The following is a 24,940-nucleotide window of genomic DNA, read 5'->3' as shown; positions in this document are numbered from 1 at the left end:
AGATGTATCCTCAGGGTAAGTTTGGAGAAGTAGAATTACTGAATTCAATGGTAAGTGTATATATAATTTTGTAAATATTGCCTAATTATTCTTCTGTTGCAGTTGTATCCTTTTGTAGTCTTTCTAGAAATATCTGAGAGTGGCTGTTTTTCCACAGCCCTAATTATGTTGTCAAACTTGTAAATTTTTACCAATGTGATAGGCGTGAAATGTTATCCCCAGGGAGTTCTAATTTGCATTTTTCTCGTAAGTGAAATTGTTGAAGATCTTTTCATATATGTGCAGGTCATTTAATTATCTTTTTCTGTGAATTGTCTGTGCTTTTTTTCCCCATTTTTCTCTCAGCTTACTAGTCTTTTCTTTTTCCCCTGAGATTTTTAAAAGGCCCTTATACATTAAGGAAATTTGCCTTTTGTGATATAAATTGCAAATATGTTTTGTCACTTTGTCATTTGTCTTTTGTGCTTATTGGCCACATGTCTGTGGTTATCCCAGTAGTACATTGTGTTGAACACTGTAGCTTTGTGGTAAATTTTAAACCAGGAAATATGATGCCTCTAACTTTGGCTGTTCTGGTTTCTCCCAAGTTTGGCTAATTCTGGATCCCTTGATATTTTCAGATGAATTTCAGGATTGGTTTATTGATTTCTGCAAAAAAAAAGTCAGCTGGGCTCTTGAAAATATCTGTATATCAATTTGGGGGGCTTTACAATCCTAAAGATATTAAGTATTCTTAACATGGGAAATTTTTCTAGTTACTTAATCATTTGAAATCTCTTTTAACAATGTTTTTAGTTTTCAGTGTACAAGTTCTGCACTTCTTCTGTTAAGCATATTCCTAAGCATTTTATTCTTTTGAAGCTTGTAAATGGAATTTTTTAAAAGATTTTATTTATTTATTTGAGAGAGAGAGAGCACGAGCCAGGGGGAGGGGCAGAGGAGAGGGACAAGCAGACTCGCCACTGAGCAGGGAGCCCGATGCAGAGCTCAACCCCAGGACCCCGAGATCACGACCCAAGCCAAAGGCAGCACTTATCCAACTGAGCCACCCCCAGGAGCCCCATAAATGGAATTTTTTCTTTCATTTTTGGATATTTATTGCTAGTGTATAGAAGTACAGTTGATTTTTGCATATTGATCTTGTATCCTACAATCCTGCAAGCTTACTTAACTCAGTTATTAATCCTAATAGTATTTTAATGGATTCTGTCATTCGTCTGTGGCCTTTGCTTATAATGATTGTTTTTATCATGCAGAGTTTATAGTGCTTTGGGTTTTGATTTTCTGTTTTTATCATGTTTTGGGATTTTTTTTAAGTTTTTATTGATTTATTTAAGTAAACTCTACACCCAACCGGGGGCTCAAACTCATGACCCAAAGATCAAGGGTCACATGCTCTTCTCTGACTGAGCCAGCCAGGCACCCTATGTTTCTGGATTTTTGAGCCATAATTAAATAAGCTTTCCCACACCCTGGTTTTAAAGGAATTAAGAAATTTAGCCTTGTTTTCTTCTAGTAATTTTTTTCTTCTCAGGTAGGCTCTATACCCAACGTGGGGCTCAAACTTCTGACCCAGACATCGAGGGTCACATGCTCTACGGACTCAGCCTGCCAGGCGCCCCTCTTCTATTAATTGTTTGATAATGATTTTCACATCTAGTTCCCTGGTCTCTTTGCAGTTTATTCTAGTCTATAGTACTAGACTAGGCTATATAATCATTGGCTAAACTGAAGAAGAAAGTTAATATTTATTGAGTGTCCACTATGTGTTAGTTACTGTGCTAAGCACTTTACACATATTATCTTATTTAATCCATTCAGCTGTGCTTAATTAAAGTACTTAAATACCATTTGATTGTAAAATATGGTTGACTTGTCTGGAACATTTGATAAATTCTTACTTGAATGCTTCCTCTAGATAAACGTATATTTTTGACATTACATACTTTATGAGATAAAACATTAGGACTGGTAAAGTTTACATAGTAACCTGAAAATGTGATCTTAGCTTTTAACTTTGCTTAAAAATGTGTCATGGTTCTCAGTGTTTTTAAGTTGTGAGGTAAAATTGTTTTAATAGGAGGGTTAGGGACAGATGGCTTCACAAAGAAATAATGTTTTTATATCCTCCCCTCTGAGTATCCCATCCCCAGTCCAAACACTGCCATGCTGTTGTGCATGAAAGAGGGGTTCATTCATCCCCCTGCTGTCTGTAGGTTTTGTTCAGAAATATTTTAGCCAGGTCTGATTGTAATTTACCTTTAAATGGGTAATAGGATTTTCCTTTTACTAGGATTCTCAGTCTCCCTATCAATAGTTGTGCTATAAAATCATGTAAATTTACGTTAATCTATACAAAATAAAATTAGTAAGATAAATCAGTTATAGAAAATAGTATTGGTTGGTAAAGGGTGTGAGTGAAATGTTAACATCGTCAGCAAGGTTGTTTGCAGAATTAGTATTTTCAAAAGTTTAACTGCATTTGGTGTACAGAGTGGATTGTTTAGGGAGAAAGTGGCTAGAGTCACATGATTCTTAAATTCAGTAAGGGAAGTGCATTAAAGTTGTGATTATAGAAGTAGTCTCAAATCCCAACTCTTTCACTCACTAGCTAGCTGTACGAATCTGGGCATGTTACTGAACCTAGGTGCTCAGTGTCCTCCTCTAAACAGTGGCACTGATGCAGAGGACCTATTTCATAGACCTGTGGTGGATTGAATGGTTGATATATATGAAGTAAGTATTCAATAAATTTTTTAAATGTCTTACTCTGTTGTCACTAATTATGACCTCAGATGAAATTAATTCCTCTAAGACTCTTACTTCCTCCTGCATATAGTAATAGGACCTCACCGGAATTGTTACTCCTCTGCTTAGATTTAAGATACAGTTATTTCCTACATAAAAACATCCAAAAGACCCACCATGATCTAGTGTAACCTATTTTTTCTCATTTTATCTCCAGTTACACTCCTTAAAGATTTTTTATTTATTTGAGAGTGAGTGCATGTGCAAGCAAGTATGCGAGAGCAGGGGAGGGGACGAAGAGGAGGGAGAGGGAAAGAATCTAAAGCAGACTCCCCGCTGAGCATGGAGTGGGACATGGGACTCGATCCCACGACCTTGAGATCATGACCTCAGCTGAAACCAAGAGTCAGATGCTTAACCGACTGAACCACCCAGGGGCCCCTTGTTACACTCCTTAATCTATTCATTCCTCTTACCCACAACATCTGATAATTTTCCCCAGTTTCTCCATCGCACTTGTCCTAGGTGTTTGCGTGGTAAAAACTACCTTCCTCCTTCCCATTTACTTTCCAAATCCCATTAATTCTTTCAAATGTTATTCAAAATCTGGAATGTTTTCTCATTAAATAAAAGTATCCTTAATTCTCCTCTAGTTGAAATTAATTTTACTTTTCTTTTTCTACTGGTAAAGCTTAGTAACACCTAATAGGTATGAGTTAAATTGCACTCTGAGAGGTAATCTGGGCATGTTTGCTTCCATAAACTTCTTTAAGCCATGAGTTTGTCTGTCTTACAAATCTTATAGAACCTAATGGTTTTTAAAATATATTTTAAAAGAAAAGGAATAGAACCAACTGCCTGAATTCCTAAAATATAATACATAGGACTTAAAATCTTAGAAAAATTTTGAATTCTAAGAGTAGCACCTGCCGTCTTACTTGGCAACAAATATGTAAGGAAATTATTTCAGTTTATGCTTTTCCTATTCACCTAAGAAGTAGACTCCAAAATGCAGTAAATGCCAAGTTTTGTCTTGAAAGTTTGTACTGTGGGTGTGTGTTAAAAAACACCATTTCTGTGGTCAGCTATTACTACAATTTGTATGCTCCCTTGACATTTACAGAGAGCTTTTATATACATTGTCATGTAAGTCAATTATATTATACTTACGTGCATCTGTCATAGTCCTAAACTCTTAGAGATTCAAAGCACAACAATCTTTCAAATATGTTCTGTTATGGTTTCCACTGGAACAGTGTTTTAATTTAACTCCAGTACGGTTTTTCTTTACCTTTCACCATGATTCTGGTCCTATCTTTCCTGTAGTTGTTTGGTGTTAAAGAAATTTAAACACTAATCTAAATAAATTCTATTACCAGAGTAAATTAGATTATTGTAAAAAATTTAATATTTTCCCTACATCATATATTTACTCTCTATTTTTATGTATAGTCTGTGATTACTTAATAGATGATCTCAAGATTGTACAGAAACACTATAAACCCTTCATCAGTCATCCAGTGTTGCCACTTCTTTCTCTACTTCCCTCCCTGCTTCGCCTCTTCTCACCTCTCCTCTCCTGTCCTCTCATGTCTCTGTCTCTGTTTCTGTCTGTCTCTCTCTCTCTCACATTTTTCCTGTTATTTGATGCAAAGAAGTTATAGACATTCTGACACATGACTCGTAAATATTTCAGTATGTATTTCCTAAGACCAAAGGATATTTTCTTATATAAACAGGATACAAATATTAAATTCAGGATCTTTACCATCACTACAATACCTTTACCTAACGTACAGCTCATAATCAGTTTTCACTCATCGTGTCAGTAATGTCCTTTATAACAACCTTTTTAACAGATTCAGGATGCAGTATGGGATCATGTCACATCTCATTGAGATGTTTGCTTATTCTCCTTTAATTTGGAACAGTGCTTCAGCCTGTCTTTGTCTTTCATCATATTGACACTTCTGAAGAGTTCAGAAGAGTTGTTTCATAAAAGGTCCTTAAATTTGAGTTTTTCTAATGTTTCTTCATGAGTAGATTAAGTTTGTGCTTTTGTGGCAGGAGCAGCACAAATATGTGATGTTTTCTTCTTAGTGAATCGGGAAGCGTAGGGTGTCACTGTGCCATTGGTGATACCACTTTGGCCACTGTGCCATCCAGCAGTGCTTACCCCCTGTGTTTTCTTCTAGGAACTTCATAGTTTCAGGTCTTACCTTTCAAGTCTGTGATCCTTTTTGAGTTGAGTTTTGTGTGTGGTGTATAGTAGGCGTTCAAATAACTAGCAACTTTCAAATACGCAGTACGGTATTATTAACTGTGGCCACCACACTGTGCATCGCATCCCCAGGAATTGCTTATTTTGTAACTGGAAGTTTATTATCTTTTGACCACCTTCACGCATCTCACCCACCCTGCAGCTCTGCCTCTGGCAACTACCACTCTGTTCTTTATATCTGTGAGTGTGGGGTTTTGTTGTTGTTGAAGATTCCACATATGTGGTAGGTGGTCTGGCATTTGTCCTTCTCTGTCTCACTCATTTCGCTTAGCATAATGCTTCAAGGTCCATCTGTGCTGTCACAAATGATGGGGCATCCTTGTTTGTTTGTTTGAGAGAGAATGCAAGGGAGGGACAGAGGGAAAGAGTCTTTTTCTTTCTAAGATTTATTTATTCGGGAAAAAAAAAAAGATTTATTTATTTGAGAGGAGAGAGAGTCTTAAGCAGACTCCATGACCCTGAGATTACGACCCAAGCCGAAACCAAGAGTCGGTCGCTCAACTGACTGCACCACTCAGGCACCCAGGACGTCCTTCTTTTGTATAACAAAATAGTGCTCTTGTGTGTATGTGTGTACATACACACACACATTTTCTTTATCCTTTCATCTATCAGTAGACATTTATGGTGTTTCCATGTTTTGGCTGTTGTAGGTAATGCTGCAGTGAACATGAGGGTGCAGATGTCTTTTCCTGTTCGTGTTTCCATTTTCTCCAGATAAATACTCAGAGATGGAATCGCTGGGTCATATGATGGTTCTTTGAGGAACCTCCATGAAGTTCTTCATAGTGGATGTACCAGTTTACATCCCCACCAATAGTGCACAAGGGTTTGCTTTTCTTCACATCCCCCAACACTTGTTATTTCTTGTTTTTTTGACAGTAGCCATTCTAGCAAATGTGAGAGGATATCTCATTATGGTTTTGATTTGCATTTTTGTGATGATTCTTGATATTGAGCCCCCCTTTTCACATAGCTGTTGGCCATTTGTATGTCTTCTTTGACATACTCAAGATACCGTGCCCATTTTTTAATTGGATTGTTTGTTCTGTTGATATTTGGTTATATGAGTTCTTTATATATTTTGGATATTAACCTCATATGATTTACAAATACTTTCTCTCATTCTGTAGGTTGCCTTTTCATTTTGTTGGTGGTTTCCTTTGCTGTACAAAAGCTTTTTAGTTTAAAGTAGTCCCACTTGTTTATTTTTGCTTTTGTCACCTTTGTTTCTGTTGTCAAACTCAACATATCATCAACACTGACATCAAGGAACCTACCGCCTGTCTTTTCTTCTAGGAACTTCATAGTTTCAGGTCTTACCTTTCAAGTCTGTGATCTTTTTTGAGTTGAGTTTTGTGTGTGGTGTATAGTACGCGTTCAATTTGATTCTTTTGCATGTGGCTGTCCACTTTCCTCACCATTTATTGAAGAGACTGCCAGTTCTCCTTTTATGTTCTTGGTTCCTTGGTCATAAATTAATTGACTGTTTGTGCTTGTGTTTATTTCTGGGTTCGCTCTTCTGTTCATATGTGTGTGTGGTGTTATGCCAGTACCATGCTATTTTGATTACTGTAGCTTCGTAGCATAGCTTGAAATCAGGAAGTGTGGTTCCTCCAGCTTTTTTGTTCTTTCTCTGTTGCTTTGCTCTTTTGTAATTCCACACAAATCTTGGGCTTGTTTGTTCTATTTCTGTGAAAATGCCAGTGGAATTTTGATAGGCATTGCATTGAATTGTAGATTGCTTTGGGTAGCATGTATTCTTCCAGCCCTTTAATGTGGATTATCTTTCATTTAATTGTGCCTTCCTCAGTTTCTTTTATCAATAAATTATTGTTTTTAGTATACAGGTCTTTCACCTTTTTGGTTAAATTTGTTCCTAGGTATTTTAATCTTTCTGCTGCTATTGCAAATGGGATTGTTTTCTTAATTTCTCTTTCTGATAGTTCATTTTTTAGTGTATGGAAATGTAACAGATTTTTATATTTTGATTTTGTATCCAACAACTCTCCTGAATTTATCAGGTCTAACAATTTTTGGTGGAGTATTTAGGGTTTTCTAAATATATTATCATGCCATTTGCGAATAGAGACAGCTTTACTTCTTCCTTTCCAGGTTGAATACTTTTTATGTCTTGTCTAATTGCTCTGGCTAGGACTTTCAGTTCCATGTTGAATTAAAGTAGTGAGAGTAGGCATCCTTGTCTTGTTCCTGATCTTAGAGGAAAGCTTTCAGTCTTTTACCACTGAGTATGATGTTACCTGTGCACTTCTCATAGATGGCCTTTATTATGTTGAGGTATATTCCTTTATGCCCACCTTGTTGAGAGTTTTTACCATGAATGGATGTTGAATTTTGTCAAATGCTTTTTATGCATCTGTTGAGATGATCGTATGATTTGTATCCTTTGTTTTAGTTATTGTGGTATATCACATTGATTGTTTTTGCAGGTGTTGGACCGTATTTATCCATGGACTAAATCCCCGCTTGATCTCGGTGTGTGTTCCTTTTAATGTATCTTTATATTTGTTTTGCTAGTATTTTGTTGAGGATATTTGCATCTCTGTTCGTGAGAAGTAGCGGCCTGCAATTTTGTTTTCTTTTGGTATCCTGGTATGGCTCTCTATTCTGTTCTCCTGATCTGTATGTCTGTTTTTGTGCCAGTACCATACTATTTTGTTTACTACAGCTTTGTAGTATATCTTGAAATCTGGGACTGTGATACATCCGGCTTTGTTCTTCTTTCTCAAGATTGCTTTGGCTATTCAGAGTCTTTTTATGGTTCCATACAAACTTTAGGATTATTTGTTCTAGGTCTGTGAAAAATGTTGTTGGTACTTTTTTTTTTAAGTTTATTTATTTAAGCAGTCTCTACAACCAGTATGGGGCTCGAATTCACAACCCCAAGACCAAGAGTCGCAGGCCCTTGCGACTAAGCCAGCCAGGTGCCCCATGTTGTTGGTATTTTGATAGGGATTGCATTGAATCTGTAGAATGCATTGGCTAATATGGACATTTTAACGATGTTAATTCTTCCAGTGCATGAGCGTGGAATATCATTCCCTTCGTTTGTATCGTCTTCAGTGTCTTACAGTTTTCAGAGCATAGCTCTTTCACCTCCTTGGTTAAATTTATTCCTATATATTTTATTCTTTTTGGTGCAGTTGTGTATGGGATTATTTTCTTAATTTCTGTTTCTGCTACTTACTTATTTAATGTATAGAAACATAACTGATTTCTGTGTATTGATTTTTCTATCCTGCAACTTTACTGAAGTCTTTCATTGCTTCCAATAATTTTTTGGTGGAATCTTTAGGGTTTTCTACGGGTAGTAGTATGTCATCTCCAAATATGGACAGTTAACTTCTTCCTTACCAATTTGGATGCTTTCACCTTTTTTTTTCTCGTCTGGTGTTTTGGTTAGGACTTCTAGTATTATGTTGAATAAAACTGGAGAGAGTGGGCATCCTTGTCTTGTGCCTGATTTTCGAAGAATTAATTTATTCTTCTTCTGGTTCCTTGAGGTGTAAATTTACATTGTTTGAGATCTTTCTTATTTCTTAATGTAGGCAGTTATCACTATGAACTTCCCTCTTTTAACTGCTTTTGCTGTATTTCCTAGGTTTTGGTATTGTATTTCCATTTTCATTTGCCTCAAGATATTTTTTTTTTAATTTTTCCTTTGATTTCTTCATTGGCCCATTGGTTGTCCAGTAGCATGTTTTCTAATCTCCACATATTTGTGAATTTTCCAGTTTTCTTCCTGTAGTTCATTTCTACTTTAATATTATTGTGGTTGGAAAATACACTTGATATGATTTCACTCTTCTTAAATTTATTAAGATTTGTTTTATGACCTAACATTTGATTTGTTTTGGGTAATGTTCCATGTGTGCTTGAGAAGAATGTGTATTCTGTAGCTTTTGGATGGAATGTTCTGTATAAGTCTAAGTGTGTTTATTTAGAAGCCTACCCCTTGAAGCCATACCTATGAAGATAAGTTAATAGGCCTGTTTCGTGGAGAGACTGGGCATTTCTGTCAGCTGCCTATGAGGTGCTGGATGGGGGGGCAGGTAGCTGGTTAAAAACTGTTCCTCTGTTTGTTACAGTACCTTACTAAACTGCTAAATATAAGTGTTTGCCTGAGTTTTGTGAACCACTCTTGCGTATCAATCAGATGTGAGGAGGAGGGTCATTGGAGCCCCTAGTTTTTAGCTAAATAGGGCAGAAGTTGTGAGTAAAATAGGGACCTAGTACTTTTTTTTTTTTTTTTGAAGATTTTATTTATTTATTTGACAGAGAGACAGCCAGTGAGAGAGGGAACACAGCAGGGGGAGTGGGAGAGGAAGAAGCAGGCTCATAGCGGAGGAGCCTGATGTGTGGGGCTCGATCCCAGAACGCCGGGATCACGCCCTAAGCCGAAGGCAGACGCTGAACGACTGCGCCACCCAGGCGCCCCAGGACCTAGTGCTTCTGATTGGCATCTGAAGTGGAGGTGGGGGCAGTCTGGTGGGACTGAGCCCTTAACCTGTGGGATCTGATGCTGTCTCCGGGTCGGCAGTGTCAAAATTAAGTTAAATTGTAAGACACCCAGCTGGTGTCACAGAGGATTGCTTGGTGTGGGGTTTCCCCACACATTTGGTGACCAGAAGTGTCAGAAGTAGAGTGTTCTATGTAAAAATAAAGGAGACACACAGGAAAGAAACTCACAGTTGGAAAGAACTGGGTTTTTTTCCTTTTCTTTTCGTTTATCTTTTGTTTTGTTTTGTTTTCTACATAGGAAAGAAAAGACTGGGTTGTTTTCCTAAACAGGAATGTAAAATGCACTTTATATTATATATATGTATATGTATATAATATTCTGAATAATTTTCTAGCTAGGCCAACTAATGTATTTTTTTTTTTTACAAAAATTTGTTTTTTTGTAGGCTTATAATCTATATTAACATTTATAGGGTGTTTTTCTAAACTTAAGACATTTAGAACAGTATACAAGTTAAAGAGTATTTCCTCCTAGTTTGCACAAGTATAGCCTATTAACTTGAGGGTTATAGAAAGAAAAGGTCTTTATCAGACATTCATTAGAGATACAGTATTTTTACACTTAAATCAGTTTGTTCAGTCCTGGTGATTAATTCTTATTTTGCTGGTCTTGAGTTAAGCAGTCTGCTTTCATAAATTGGTTTGTTTCTCAGATAAAAATGCCTTGGAAACTCTACTTCTGACCCTTTTTACAGTCTTAACAGGTGTCTGGTTGAGGTGATGCCTCCAGCTAATATTGAGGAGCCTGCAGCCGTAATTCGGTTCCCGATAGTATCATTGGTCAGAAATTACTGATGCAGCCCTGTACTGAAGCCTTTTTGATGTTTTCTTTTAGCTGTCTCAGTTTTTGCTTGTAGCTGAGGCTTTTGGACAATTGTATGGAAAAATCAGGAACCACCTTTAGATGGTAAGAGTGGTGGCATTGGTTACCTCTTAAGTTACCAGTAATCTCATAATTAAAATGGACATAGAGTCCTCAGTATAGTCACTCATACAGATTGAATCAGAAGTTCCTCAAAGAATGAAGACATATCATGGACAATTCTCTAGAATCTTCCAACATAGCCAGTAAAACCTATGCCATGATTGTCACCATATGACAAGGGTCTCCAAATCTGGAAGAAAAAGAAAGAAAAATCTTTCTTGATAAAAGGATAAAGTTTTGACAGTTATTTCAGTCCCTTATAGGAACAATAATATGCTTTTCTCCAAACCTGGAAATTCCCAATAGATAAAACATAATTCACATTAATAAAATACAACTTAACCTTTTGTTAACCTAGGAACTTGAACTTCTTTTTGATTTTCAGGTTCTCTTCACGTTATTTGTTTGCCGAACAGGACAGATTTTAGGATACTGATATGTTCATTAAGGTCTGGATTCTGCCAGAAATCCCCTTATCCTCCCTTTGACGAGGTGCTGGAGCAAGCCCTTGGTGTGACTCAGCAGCTGTCCGGGAAACTTAGAAGAAGGCATCTTAGTGGTTTCACTATTTGGGGCTTGGGGCCACGATGAGAGATGACAAGATTTGAAAATAATGTAGTAAATGAAGTCAAGACATGGTTACAGACAATATTTAAGATATACATCATAACTAGTAACAGTCATTATTAGGAATGCTCACTTTTTCTATTTTTTTCTTACATATCTGTATACTTTTTCTCCCATTTGATGGTGGATTGGCCTGTTTGAATTTGATATCTCTGCATTGCATTCAAATGATAAATTATTAAAACTAGTAAACTACCAAAGAGAGAGAAAGCTGGCCACAAATACTGAATGGGTTGCATTTATAAATAGAACATTATAGAAGGCAAATTACTTTCTTTTGATAAGAAAAGCACAAGGGTTTCATTTACACATATATACATAGAAATAGTAGTCTCATTCTGCAGCTTCAGCCATTGGTCAGAAGTAAACAGCTATCACAGAAACTTACTGTTCAGCTTACTCTATGTTGTGGCAGTTCTGTATCTGAAATGGTTACTTTCATTCCTACAGATTTTCTCCTGAGTGGTTTGAACTATTAGTGTCACACACACAGTGAATACCATGGAAAATGGCTAGGAGTGTTGAGAGTCTCCAAGACAATCTGACAGAGAGAGCCACATTCTCTCTCCGTTGACCCCTCTGCACAGCTCACATGGAACAAAGTATTGGAAAATGAGAGAGAGACTCCCATCCTGTTATCACCAACAAGGAAATCAGTGGTCATGCCTAAAATTAGAACCAGAATCAGACTTGGCCAAGAACGTAGGAAAAGGATTTCTTACATGATTGTCCTGTTTGTAGCGGAGCCACGGATCCTGGACATCAGCATTGCAGAATCAGGGGTGAAGTTGTTTTTGTTAAAGAATTGGTCAGTAATTGATGGGAGGTGCAATCAGGGGGGCTTGTATTTCATTTGGTAGTTTGAAGACTACAGCGCTACTGGTGACCCTGGATTTTTTTGTAGTCTTGTGTGTTCGCTGTCCTCGGGGTGCCCAGCATTGCCCTCCCTGACCGCCATCTGTTACCTGCTTGCAACCCTCGAGGAAGCAGGGTGAAATGTTGGGTTTGCTACCATTCCTGTTGCCACTAAATGGAACCTTTTATGTTCTCTATTTAATTTGCTTGGGTAAATCCTGAATCTGGTCAAGTATAGACCAAATTTTCTCTCTCAGAGTGCTTGGTTCTAGACACAGTTGCTTTCTTACCCTATTTGACTTTGATTCATGATGAAGAAATACAGTTTTTAGTTGGATTTAAAAAATTCATATCTCTGGGGTTCCTGGGTGGCTCATTCAGTGAAGCCTCTGCCTTCAGCTCAGGTCATGATTCCAGGGTCCTGAGATTGAGCCCCACGTTGGGCTCCGTGTTCGGCGGGGAGCTCACTTCTCCCTCTGCCAGCTGCTCCCCCTGCTTGTGCTTGCTCACTGTCTCGCAAATAAATACATAAAATCTTAAAAGAAAAGAAAAGAAACAAACAAAAGAATAGGACCTGGACTTAGTGACTGCTTAGTAATTGTTGAATAAATAAATGAGTGAACCAGTAGAAGGAACCAGTGTTCAAATTTAAGAACTTCAGGTTCTACAAATAACTTTTCTCACCTGCAAAATGTGTATTAGTATACCTGCTTGTTACAAGATAGAATAGACTTGTTTTTTAAAAAGCAGTATGTTGTGATTCATAGGGAAAAAATACATCAGCTTTGCCTTATTTACTGGAACTTAAAGGCAAAATCAGAGTAGACTAAGTAAGGCTCTCCTGAAACCCTTTTTTCTCTCTTTTTCTTCATTTCCTTTTTATTTCCTTCTCTTTTTTCCCTTTTATGTATTTGTGAAATATCTTAAGACTGATCTCATACCAAACATTTAGAAACACAGACCAGTAAGACAAGTAAAGGGGTAAGTCTATGGTGACATTGTGGAATAAAATAAAAGACTAGTCAGTGAGTAGGAGCTGGTCAAGAAACTGAGGTTTTTATCTTAAATCTCCTTAGTAGCTACTAAAATTAAGGTAAGTTACTTGACTTCATACAGCACCTGTTTTCAAATCTGTAAACTTAGAGCTAACATTTCTTCTTACCTACTTCATGGAATTGATATAAATAATAACATGTGAAAGTAGTTTATGAACTATAAAACATCAGGGATGCCCAGCTGGCTCAGTTGAGGGAAGATGTGACTTTTGGTCACTGGGTTGTGGGTTGAAGCCCCACGTTGGGTGTAGAGCTTACTTAAAAGATTAAAAAAAAAAAAAAAATAGACATGCCTGGGTGGCTCAGTTGGTTTAACATCCAACTCTTGATTTTAGCTCAGGTCATGCTCTCAGGGTCATGGGATCAAGCCCCGAGGCAGGCTCCGCACTCAGCAGGGAGTCTGCTTGTCCCTCTCTGTGTACTTCTCCCCCCAACTTGCGCTCTCTCAAAGAAATGAATAAATAAATAAAATCTTAAAAAAATAAATTTTGAAAATAATACATACATACTATAAATCATTGGCCAAGTATAAGGTCTGAAATTTAGGTTACTTTTGCCAGAACTGCTGGAAAATGCTAACATGGCTCTTTTTTATATGTAATTCCTAAAAGACAATTCCAAAAATATAGGTTCTAAAAATACATGAATGTACTTGATATCCCTCCCCCAAAACACATGCATTTAAAATTTAAGCCACTGTTAAAACAAATACTTATTTTTTAAAAGATTTTATTTATTTACTTGTCAGAGAGAGAGTACACACAAGCAGGGAAGCAGCAGAGTGAGAGGGAGAAGCAGAGTCCCCACTGAATAAGGATCGCAATGTGGGACTCGATCCCAGGACCCTGGGATCATGACCTGAGCCGAAAGTGGACGCTTAACAGACTGAGCCACCCAGGCGTCCCAAAAGAAAAACTCTTGACAGAGGATCTATTTTCTGTATTTGACCATAGGAAGAGATTTCATTGCCTCTGATTATTTTCCATTCTTTTCTGATCACAGCCCAAAGAGCCGATTGATCCAATTAAAGAAAGAGAAGCTGGAATACACTCCAGGAGAGCACGAGTATGGGTTGTTCCCAGCCCCCATTCATGTTGGTGAGTACTCAGCATACACAATATATTGCTAAGAGGAAATGGTATTTCTTGAGTTTGGATGAAACGTCTTCGTGTTCTTAATTCTGCATCTCCAATGGGGTCGAGCTCTTTCTTTACTATTTAATTTATACTCACTCTGAAGAATTCTGCAAATTCTTTGCTATCTAGGAGTCAAAATGACATAAATCTTTCTTACTCAAGTTTCAGTAATAAAAGACACTATGTCTGTAGCTTTTGAGTCCCTGAGTATGTCGTCTAGGAAAACCCAGCTATTCACCACTTCAGTTACAAATGTTTTCCACGTTCAGAAGGAGATGATTTATGGATATGTAATAATTAACAGAAGAGAAACCACTACTTTTCCTGATCATTTATCTGCTTGAAAATTGAGCAAGATTTATTCTTCTACTCATTTTGGGGAGGAAACATCAAGGCTTTGTTTAACATTGGGGTAATAGTGCCTTCTGGGATCCTACTGTTGAGCTTACCAGAAAAGTAACAGGTACCTAGAAGTCATCCTGGATTCCTCCCGTTCTGCCAGAGCTTCATCCAGTCCATTCCCCCCCCCCCCACCGAGTTCTGCTGTTGCTGTCCCTGTGGCACATCCCACTTGTCTGTAGACCCCATTGTCACTCTCAAGTGCATCCCACGCTGAACTTTGGCTCAGGCTCCTGCAGCAGCCTTCTGACAAGTGTCCATTTCCATTCCTGCTCCCCTCCACTTCACTCGCCACACAGTAAAGAAATGATCTTATAACTTAAGCTAGATTATACTTAAAACCTTACAGTGTCTTACTGTCAGAGTAAACTGTAAGCTCCTACTGTAGCTTCAGGCTCCACACTCAGTGGGGAGTCTGCTTTAGGATTCTCTCTCCCTCTGCCCCTCCCCCCCAATAAATAAATAAATCTTAAAAAAAAAAAAGGAATGACCTGGTCCCTAACGACCCACCCCACCCCACCCCATCATCCCTGTCTCTCTGTTCCCATCTCTCCCTTACCTGCGGTTTGATGTCTTGCTGGTCTTCTCTCAGGTCCTAGAACAGACTAAGGCCTTTCCCATGAGAATATCAGTATGCTTATCATTCCCGCTGCCTAAAAAGCTATTCTTACTCTTCCCATGGTTGGTTTCTTATCCTTTAAGGATAAGCTTAATGTCAATATCCACTTAAATGTTATTTTCTTTAAAATTGTTTTCCTGATTGTTCCACCAAAGAGGGTCCCTCCCTTTATATCACAGCACTCTGTTCATTTCTTTCTATAATTCGTGATTACTCTGTTTCCTCATTAGTTATCTGTCTCGCTCATTAGATTATAAGCTCCAGTTGCAGGATCATTTGTCTCCCTTATTTTCCCTTGATTTCCTAGTGCCCGATACATAATAGAAGTTTAACAAATACATGTACAAATGAAAGTAAAGGAGGAGAAATCAGGACTACCTATTGAATTGGAGGTGACAGGAGCAGCTTACTTATGTAGTAGATGTAGACCCTATGCATTACAGTGTTCTCTTTAAACTATGACTCTCTTGACCCTCATGAATACGGGACTCTTCTCTGTGTTATGATTATCGAATCCCCTTTTTCTCCCCAGAGGACCCAGCACCAGCAGTGTATTTAAAGGAGCAAGCATAGACGACACGTTCTGCAATAAAGATTAGTTTGCTTTAATTATTCTGTACTGGGTGGATGGAGAATGGTTTAACTCCAACATGAAGTTCCAAGGTTTAGTTCTCTTACCTTAATGAAGGTAAGAGTAAGTTCCACATTCTCTGGGATTACTGCCAAGGTTCTTCTGAAAGAGCGTTTTGTTGTGGCTAGTGATGTCATAGCACTGGAAGCAGAGTCTCAGCAGATTTAGCTGTTTCTTAGAATCTGATAATGATAAATAGGCTTAGAAAAGAAGTCATTTAAAAGACCTATTTAAAGAAAAACATGACCATTTTGGTTTTATCCTGTCTGGGATCTAACTTAAGTCTTAGAGTGAAGCTCTAACTATTCAAGGGGATGAAGGTGTCTGTTCATTCCAAGGAAGATAGGAAGAATAATAGGCCAGTATTTCTCTCACATCTCTGGCACAAATAGTGGTTAAGAGGTCCAGAATAGAAATCCCTTAATTTAAATAAAGATTTTATCTCCACATCCCCATTTTAATGTCCCACTAAGACTAATTTGTACTCAGTGGTCTGCAAAGTGAGTAAACAATGGAAAAATCTACCCATGTGTAAGTGGGTCTTTTCTCCTGGGAAACAGGATTTAAAATTATGCTTTTGAAAGGTGTGTATGTGTGTGTGTGTGTGTGTGTGTGTGTGTGTGTGTATATATATATATATATATATATATATATATATATATATATTTTTTTTTTTTTTTTTTTTTTTTTTTTTTTTTTTTTACTGAACAGTGCTATTTTGTTGTTCAACTAATAGTTTATGATTAGGATAGGGTAGTGAGCCAGTTAGTTGCTCTGAATAGGTCATTTCCAGTATCATGTAAATAAAGAGCATGACTTTGAGTCAGCCAGACCTGGGTTCATCTTTGTCTTTGCTGTATTAATTATATGAATAAAGTAGTTATATAAATAAAATAATAATGCATCTAACCGCTGATAGAGTCAGAATCAATAAATGGAAAATCATGTTTATTTTTAAACACTTAACTAAGGAAATCAAGTTTCTTTATCTCATTAGAGAAGTGCATTTCAAATAAAATTTTACTTTTCATGATACTTATCAAAATGGATATTATACCCTTAAAGTTATAGTCGATTGATTTTTAATGAGAGTGCCATGACAGTTGAATGAGGAAAGCATGGTCTTTTCAGTAGATGGTTCTGTGATAACTGGATATATACATACAAAAGGTTGAAGTTGGACCCTTGCCTCACACCATATAAAAAAATTCACTCGAAATGGATCATCAACCTAAATATAACAGCTAAAACTATAAAACTCTTGAAGAAAACATAGGAGAAAATCTTCATGACCTTGGATGGGGCGATAATTTCTTAGTTATAACACCAAAATCCTGTGCAACAAAAGAAAAAGACACAAATTGAACTTGGTCAATATTTATAACTTTTGTGCTTCAAAAAATACCATCGAGAAAATGAAAAAACAATGCACAGAATGGGACAAATATTTGCAAGTTATGTATCAAGAGACTTGTATCCAAAAACCCATACATACAAAGAACCATTGAGACTCAGTATTAAAAAGACAACACAATTTTTTAAGTGGGTAAATTATTTGAGTAGACATTTCTCCAGAAGAAATATACACATGGCCAATAAACACGTGAAAAGATGCTCAACGTCATTAGTCATTAGGGAAATGGAAATCAAAACCACAATGAGATACTACCTCACACCCACTCGGATGGCTTTAATTAAAGGATTGATGGATATTGTGAAGAAATTGGAAACCTGGAAACCTCATACATTGTTGGTGGGAATGTGAACTGGTCTAACCCTCTTTGGAAAACATTTTGGCAGTTCCTCAAAAAGTTAAACATATAGTTGCCATATGACCCAGCAATTCTGCTGCTAGGTATCCACCCAATAGAATTGAAAACATATGTCCACCCAAAACTTACACAGAAATCTTCATACCAGCAATATTCATAATAGCCAACAGGTGGAAGCAACCCAGATTTCCCACAGTGAATAAATGGATTAACAAAATGTGGTCTTTGCATACAATGGGATGTTCTTTGGCAATAACAAAAAATGAGGTATGAGGGTTGCCGGGTTGGCTCAGTCGGTTAAGCTTCTGCCTTTGGCTCAGGTCATGATCCCAGGGTCCTGGGATCGAGCCCCACGTCGGGCTGCCTGCTCCGCGGGGAGCCTGCTTCTCCCTCTCCCTCTGCGGTTCCCCCTGCATGTGCACTCTCTCTGTCAAATAAATAAAATCTTAAAAAAAAGAAAAGAAATGAGGTACCAAGACAGGTAACAACATGAATGAAGTGTGAAAACATTACTCTGTATAAAAGAGGATAGTCACAAAATGCCATATGCTTTATGATTCCTTTTTTTTTTTTTTTTTTTTTTTAAGATTTATTTTCTCCGTAATCTCCATACCCAATAGGGGCTCAAACTCACAACCTCGAGATCAAGAGTCACACACTCCATCGCCAGCCGGGTGCCCCAAAGTCTGGATTTTTTTAAATTAGGTCCCTACCTGTCTCATTTTAATAGGGTTTTCATTTTATTGAATTTTATTTGTGACAATGTTTTATTTGGTGTATTTTTTTTTAAAGATTTTTTTTTATTTATTTATTTGACAGAGATAGAGACAGCCAGCGAGAGAGGGAACACAAGCAGGGGGAGTGGGAGAGGAAGAAGCAGGCTCACAGCAGAGGAGCCCGACGTGGGGCTCGATCCCATAACACCGGGATCAGGCCCTGAGCCGAAGGCAGACGCTCAACCGCTGTGCCACCCAGGCGCCCCTGGTGTATTATTTTTTAAATAAGCTCAATGCCCAGTGTGGGGCTTGAGCTCAAGCCCCTGAGATCAAGAGTTAAGCGCTGGACTGACTTTGCCAGCCAGGTGCTCCTGTAGAGATTTATTTTAAGGTCTTGGGTCACACTGTTGTGGCTACTGGGAAGTCCAAAATCTACAGGGCAGGCCCGCAGCGTGGGGACCCGGGGGAGGGTTGATTTCACAGCTCAGGAAATAGGAGGGCAGTCTACTGATAGAATTCCTTGTGGAGGTCAGTCTCTTCAACTGTTTGGATGAATCCCACGCATGCACATTATGGAGGGTAATCTGCTTGACTCACAATCTAGTGATTTAAATGTTAATTTCATCAAACAATTACCTTCACAGACACATCTAGAATAATGTTTAACCAACTATCTGTGCACTGTAACCTAGCCAAGTTGACACAGAAAATTAACTGTCACCAGAACTCCATGTACTAAAACCCACTGCACTGCATAGTATACTTAAAAAGAATGTGTTTTATGGTATGTGAATTATGCCTCAGAAAAGCTGTTACCTTGAAAGTAGTTATGTTGTTTTAATCAGGCGTATATTAATCAAAATTATAGTGATTACACAATGCAAAAGAAAAATTTTAATGTTTTGAGTCTTATGGTCACAGGTATTTTTCCTTATTTAAATTCAATTAATTAACATATAATGAATTATTAGTTTCAGAGGTAGAGGTCAGTGATTCATCAGTCTCATTGTAATACCCAGTACTCATTATATCACATGCCTTCCTTAATCTCTATCACTGAGCTACGCCATCCCTCACAGGCACTTTTAAATGTGAATTGACTTGATTTACTGTAACTAGGTACTACTCAGTGACAGTGAGAAGAGCAAAGCCATCCCACTCATTTCTAGAAAACAGGTATCTGTAGAAAGAAGGAAACAATAAAGAATAAAAGTCAATAAAATATGAAACAGACAATAAGGAAACAAGTTCAAAAAGAGCAACAAAATTGATAACCTCTAGATACAACGAACAAGAAAAAATAAGAGATCACACAAATTATCAGTGTCTGTGCTGTAGGTCCTGTAGTTATTAAGAGGCCAATAAGGAAATGTTAGGAATAACTTTATGCTAACATTGCTAAATGTTGGAAGCTACCAAGATGTCCTTCCATAGGTAAATGGATAAACTGGTACAGCCAGATAATAGAATATTATTTAGCACTGAAAAAGAAATGAGATGTCAAGCCCTAAAAAGACATTGAGAAACTTTAAAATCATTCTACTAAATGAAAGAGGTCAATCTGAAAAGGCTACATACACAGTGTATGATTCCAACTATATGACATTCTGGAAAAGGCAAAACTGGAGACTTCAGTAGTGTCAGCAGTTGAGGGTAAAAGAGGGATGAATCAGCGAGCACAGAGATTTTTAGGTCAGGGAAACTATTCTGTGTGATAGAGTAATGGTTGGATACATGACGTTGATACATTTTTTCCAAAGCCATAGAATATACAAGACCAAGAGCAAACCCTATCATAAACTGTGGACTCCAGTGATAATGACAGAAAACTTTTAGACTCCATACTCTAGTCAGACATTGCAGAAAAAACTGTTACCCTACCCACACTCATACCAGCAGGTGCCCATGGCAGAGCCTCGGCTTCCATCCCCAGCAGGCAGTAATAAGGTATGCCAACCTGGCCCCTGACCTGTCTGATATCAGAGGAAGGCTCATGGGAGTCAGGACTTTGACCACACTCCAGTAGTGACATGGCCACTTCCCCCATCCCCAGCAGTAGCAACCTGCCAACACTCGGGTTCCAGTGGAGGCTAAGTGGGGAACTCCCAACTGGTAATCACTGAACATCTTACTCGCTTCCCTTGCTGGAGCAGTTTTGGAAAAGGCCAGCCAAAATAGAAGATTTATGTAAAATCGAGAACCTGGTAACATAATACAGAAATGTCTAGGTTTAAACTGAAAATCATATGTTGTACTAAGAACCAGGGAGATCTTAAACTGAATTTTTTTTAAGATTTTATTTATTTGGAGAGAGCAAGACAGAGCACACACAAGCATGGGGAGGGGTGGAGGGAGAGAGATGAGCAGACTCCCTGAGGCAGAGCTCAGTCCCAGGACCCTGGGATCATGACCTGAGCCAAAGGCAGACGCTTCACCGACTGAGCCACCCAGGCACCCCTTAAACTGAATTTTAAAAGGCAGTCAATACATGCCAACACCAAGATGTTAGAATTACCTGGCAAAGATTTTAAAGTATTTAGATTTTTAAAAAACTACCCCACACATACACACACTTCAACAAGTAATAATATGCTTGAAGCATGAAAACAATAGAAAGCCTCAGCAAGGAAATAGACTGAGTCGGATTCTAGAATTGAAAGATGCAGTAGCTGCTGTTAAGGCTTAGGGATCTGCTCAGCAGCAAGATAAAGGAGGCACAGGAAGGAATCAGTCCCATCTGAACAAAAGAGAAAGTAGACCTAAAAAAGACAAGAGTCTGTGGGATCATGACAAAAGGGTGAAAATTTTATCCTCCTTATGCTGGAAGGAGGAAAGAAACACGGAGATGAAAAACTACTTGAGTAAATAATGGCTGAAAACTTCGCAGATTTGGCAGGAGACATGAAGCTACTGATGGAAGTCAGTGATCAAACCCAACAGGACACACTCGAAGAGACCACTGCGGAGGCACATCCGAGTCCAACCTCACACTGAAGAGACAACAGTTGTAAAACTGTGAGAGAGAAATGAATCTCTGCCTATAGGGATAAGGCAGTTCAGACGATAGTGGATTGCTCATCTGAATCCAGGGAAATGGCACATTTTTCAAGTGCTGAAAGAAAAAGTGTCTAGCCAGAATTCTAAACCCAGTGAAAGTATCCTTCAGGAATTAAATGGGAATCAAAGCCTTCCTAGATGAAGGATAATATCTAAAAGAGTATGTTGCCAGTAGACCTACTCTGTGGGTAAAGGAAGGTCTCTAAACAAAAAAGAAATACCAGAAGGGACCTTGGAACATCTGGAAAGCAGACAGAACAGTAAGTACATTTATAGGCGTATACAGTAGGCTTTCCTTCTCCTTTTGAGTCTTCTAAGTAACTCTTTAATAAACGAAGCAAAAAATTTTAACAACATATTGAGGCATAATTCACATATCCTACAGTTCACCCATTTTAAGCATACAGTGGTTTTGGTTCATTACATTATTCATGTTTTTAAGTTGTAGTAAAATATATGTAACTTACTATTTGTATTTTTCGTTTCTGTTTCTCACTGTAGGGTTCAGTGGCATTGAGTACATTCACATTATTGTGCGACCATAACTCCATCCCTCTCCAGAACTTTTTCATCATCCCAAACTGAAACTCTGCCCATTAAATAATAATTGCCCATTCCCCCAACCCCTGGTAACTACTGTTCTTCTTTTTATTCCTATGAATTTGACTATTTTTAGGTACCTCATATAGTGGAGTCATTACAATATCTGTCCTTTGGGGGTCTAACATATTTCACTTAGTATAATGTGCATAAGGTCGTTCTTCTGTATTGTACCATATATGAGAATTTCATTCCTTTTTAATGCTGAATAATATTCCTTTGTTTACACACACACTCCATATTTTGTTTATCCATTCATCCACCGATGGACATTTCTGTTGTCTCCTCCTTTTTGCAGTTGTGAACAATGCTGCTATGAACATTGGTTTACAATTCTCTGTTGAGGACCCCGCTTTCAGTTCTTTTGTCTCTATACCCAGAAGTGGGATTGCTGGCTCATATGGTGAGTCTACAGTTAATTTTTGGGAACTGCCTTACTGTTTCCCACAGTGGCTGCGCCACTTTTCTATCCCCACCAGCAGTTCTTGAGAGTTCCGTTTCTCCACATCCTCAGTAACACTTGCCATTTTCTGTTATTTTTTTCATAATAGCCATCCCGATGGGTGTGCAATGGTATCTTATGTGGTTTGACTGGCATTTCCCTAACAGTGATGTTGAGCATCTCTTCATGTACTTTTGGCCATTTATATGTCTTCTTTAGTGAAATGTGTATTCAAGTGCTTGTCCACTTTTGAATTTAGTCTTTTTTCCTTGCTCTTGAGCTTTAGGAGTTCTGTATATATTCTGGGTATTAATTACTTACCAGATACATGATAAATAGAATATTTTTATGATATGGACAGGGAAGATCACAAAATGTATAAATACCAGAAGAAAAGATTAATAAATTTAATTACATTAACTACTATAAAAGAGCAGCTCTAATAATCAGGGTTGAATATGGTTGTTTACGATAGCTATGTTAAAATTACAGATTTTTAAGTAAGCTTAAGAATGAGGCAAATGGGGGTTGCACCTGGCTGGCTCAGTCAGTAGAGCACACGACTCTTGATCTTGGGGTCATGAGTTTGAGCCCCATGTGGGGTATAGACCTTACTTGGATAAATAAACCTTAAAAAAAAAAAATTGAGGCAAATGGCTTAATTTGGTTGAGAGGATTCAGTTTCAGGTGGGAGAAATGACACATGAGAATGTGAAAGCAGGAGGGAGCTAGTTGTATTTAGGAAATTGTGCTGGTACAGCCATTATGGAAAACTGTATGGAGGATCCTCAAAAAATTAAAAATAGAATGATCATGTGATCCAGCAACTCCACTTCTGGGAATATACCCAAAGGAAATGAAAACACTAGCTCAAAAAAATATCTGCACCCCCATGTTCATAGCAGCATTATCTACAATAGGCAAGAATGGAAACAACCTCTAGGTGTCCATCAAGGGATGACGGATAAAGAAGAGGCAGTATATATATGCAATAGAATATTACTCAGCCTTGTTAAAAAAGAGGGGAAAGAAAAGGCAAGAAGAGAGTCTTGCCATTTGAGACAACATGGATGAACCTTGAGGGCATTATGTTCAGTGAAATAAGCCAGACAAAGACCAAGACTTTATAACCTCACTTATATGTGAAATCTAAAAAACAAAAACTCAGAGAGCAGGGCAGCAGGGCTCCTGACCGGCTCAGTCGAACGCATGCGACTCTTGATCTGGGGCTTGTGGGTGTGAGCACTGTGTTGGGTGTAGAGATTACTTTAAAATATGATAATAATAAAGCAAAAATCTGTTTTAAAAGGGCAGGATGGTGGCGGTTGATCATCTTTGTGGTTACCAGAAGTGAGGGGAGTGAGGATGGGTAATAGGAGAAAGGTGGTCGAAAGTTGAAACTCCAGTTACAAGATAAGTATGTGCTAAGGATATAAACTGCGGCATGACAACTGCAGCCAACACGCTGTATGCTGTATGTGAAAAATGTTGAGAGTAAATCCTAAGAGTTCTCATCACAAGGAAAACGTATTTTTTTCTTTTTCTGCTTCTTTTTGTTGTATCTATAAGAGGTGGTAGATGCTAACTGAATTTACAGTGGTAATCGTCTCACAGTACCTGCAAGCCAGTCTGTGACACTGCACCGTGAACGAGCACCGTGACGTATGCGGTTACATCTCAGTAAAACTGAGGGGAAATGAATTAGTATACCAAGCAGAAAGAAAGAAAGAAAGGAAAGAGAATTGATGCTTAGCAAGAGCATAATTCAAGAAAGAGTGGGGACAGTGGGGATTAAGGGAGCACTTGTCCTGAAACAAAACAGCAGGGAAGGTGATAGTGCTGCTTCATACTGTTGAAAGAAAACAGTAGGTGCGCCCGGCTGGCTCAGTCCGAGGAGCAGGTGACTCTTGATCTCAGGGTTGTGAGTTGGAGCCCCACGTTGAGTGTAGAGCTTACTAAAAATAAAAAAATCTTAAATAAATAATTAAATGAATGAATGCATGAATGAATAAGAACAGTTGGGCCATGTCTCAAAGCTTATGCCGTGGAATACGTGTTTGCATTCATTCATTCGGAAAATACTTCTTCAATACCTACTTTTGATCAGGCAGTTTTCTAGTTTCCTGTAAGTATCCTTGATCATTACTTGTAACCTCCTTGATGGCACACATTTCATTGATCCACTGCTCCTTTCAGTGAGATAGTACCACAGGATTTTAGGGGGGATTCCCGGACAATTTACACAGAATAACAAAGACAAAATGAGTCATTGTTATCTGTTTGTAGAGTGATATTCTAACCCAGTCCTCAGATATATAAACAAGCTGAGCTTTATCTGAAGTCAATCACTTTATTCTTGTTTAAGAAAAAAAAAAAGGCCAGGGGCGCCTGGGTAGCGCAGTCGTTAAAGCGTCTGCCTTCGGCTCAGGGCGTGATCCTGGCGATCCGGGATCGAGTCCCACATCAGGCTCTTCCGCTATGAGCCTGCTTCTTCCTCTTCCACTCCCCCTGCTGTGTTCCCTCTCTCGCTGGCTG

General features: G+C 38.2%; 1 protein-coding gene across 7 annotated transcripts in view; it reads left to right on the top strand.

The window, feature by feature from the left end:
- The window catches only part of ASH1L (ASH1 like histone lysine methyltransferase), a 173,883-nt gene that overhangs the window by 105,131 nt on the left and 43,812 nt on the right, over positions 1 to 24,940 (top strand). For 6 of the 7 annotated variants that reach the window (XM_045784076.2, XM_087854942.1, XM_087854935.1 and 3 more), the window contains 2 exons: positions 14,036 to 14,130; positions 22,262 to 22,366. In XM_045784076.2, the coding sequence (XP_045640032.2) occupies positions 14,036 to 14,130; positions 22,262 to 22,366 (200 nt within the window). The remainder of the gene's footprint in view (positions 1 to 14,035; positions 14,131 to 22,261; positions 22,367 to 24,940) is intronic. The other variant, XM_045784078.2, reaches the window with a different exon arrangement.

The sequence above is a fragment of the Ursus americanus genome, chromosome 2 (genome assembly GCF_024610735.1).
Source record: "Ursus americanus isolate L20-20 chromosome 2, mUrsAme1.1.p, whole genome shotgun sequence".
Classification (NCBI taxonomy): Eukaryota; Metazoa; Chordata; class Mammalia; order Carnivora; family Ursidae; genus Ursus; species Ursus americanus.
This window is presented reverse-complemented; position numbering and strand designations above follow the sequence as displayed.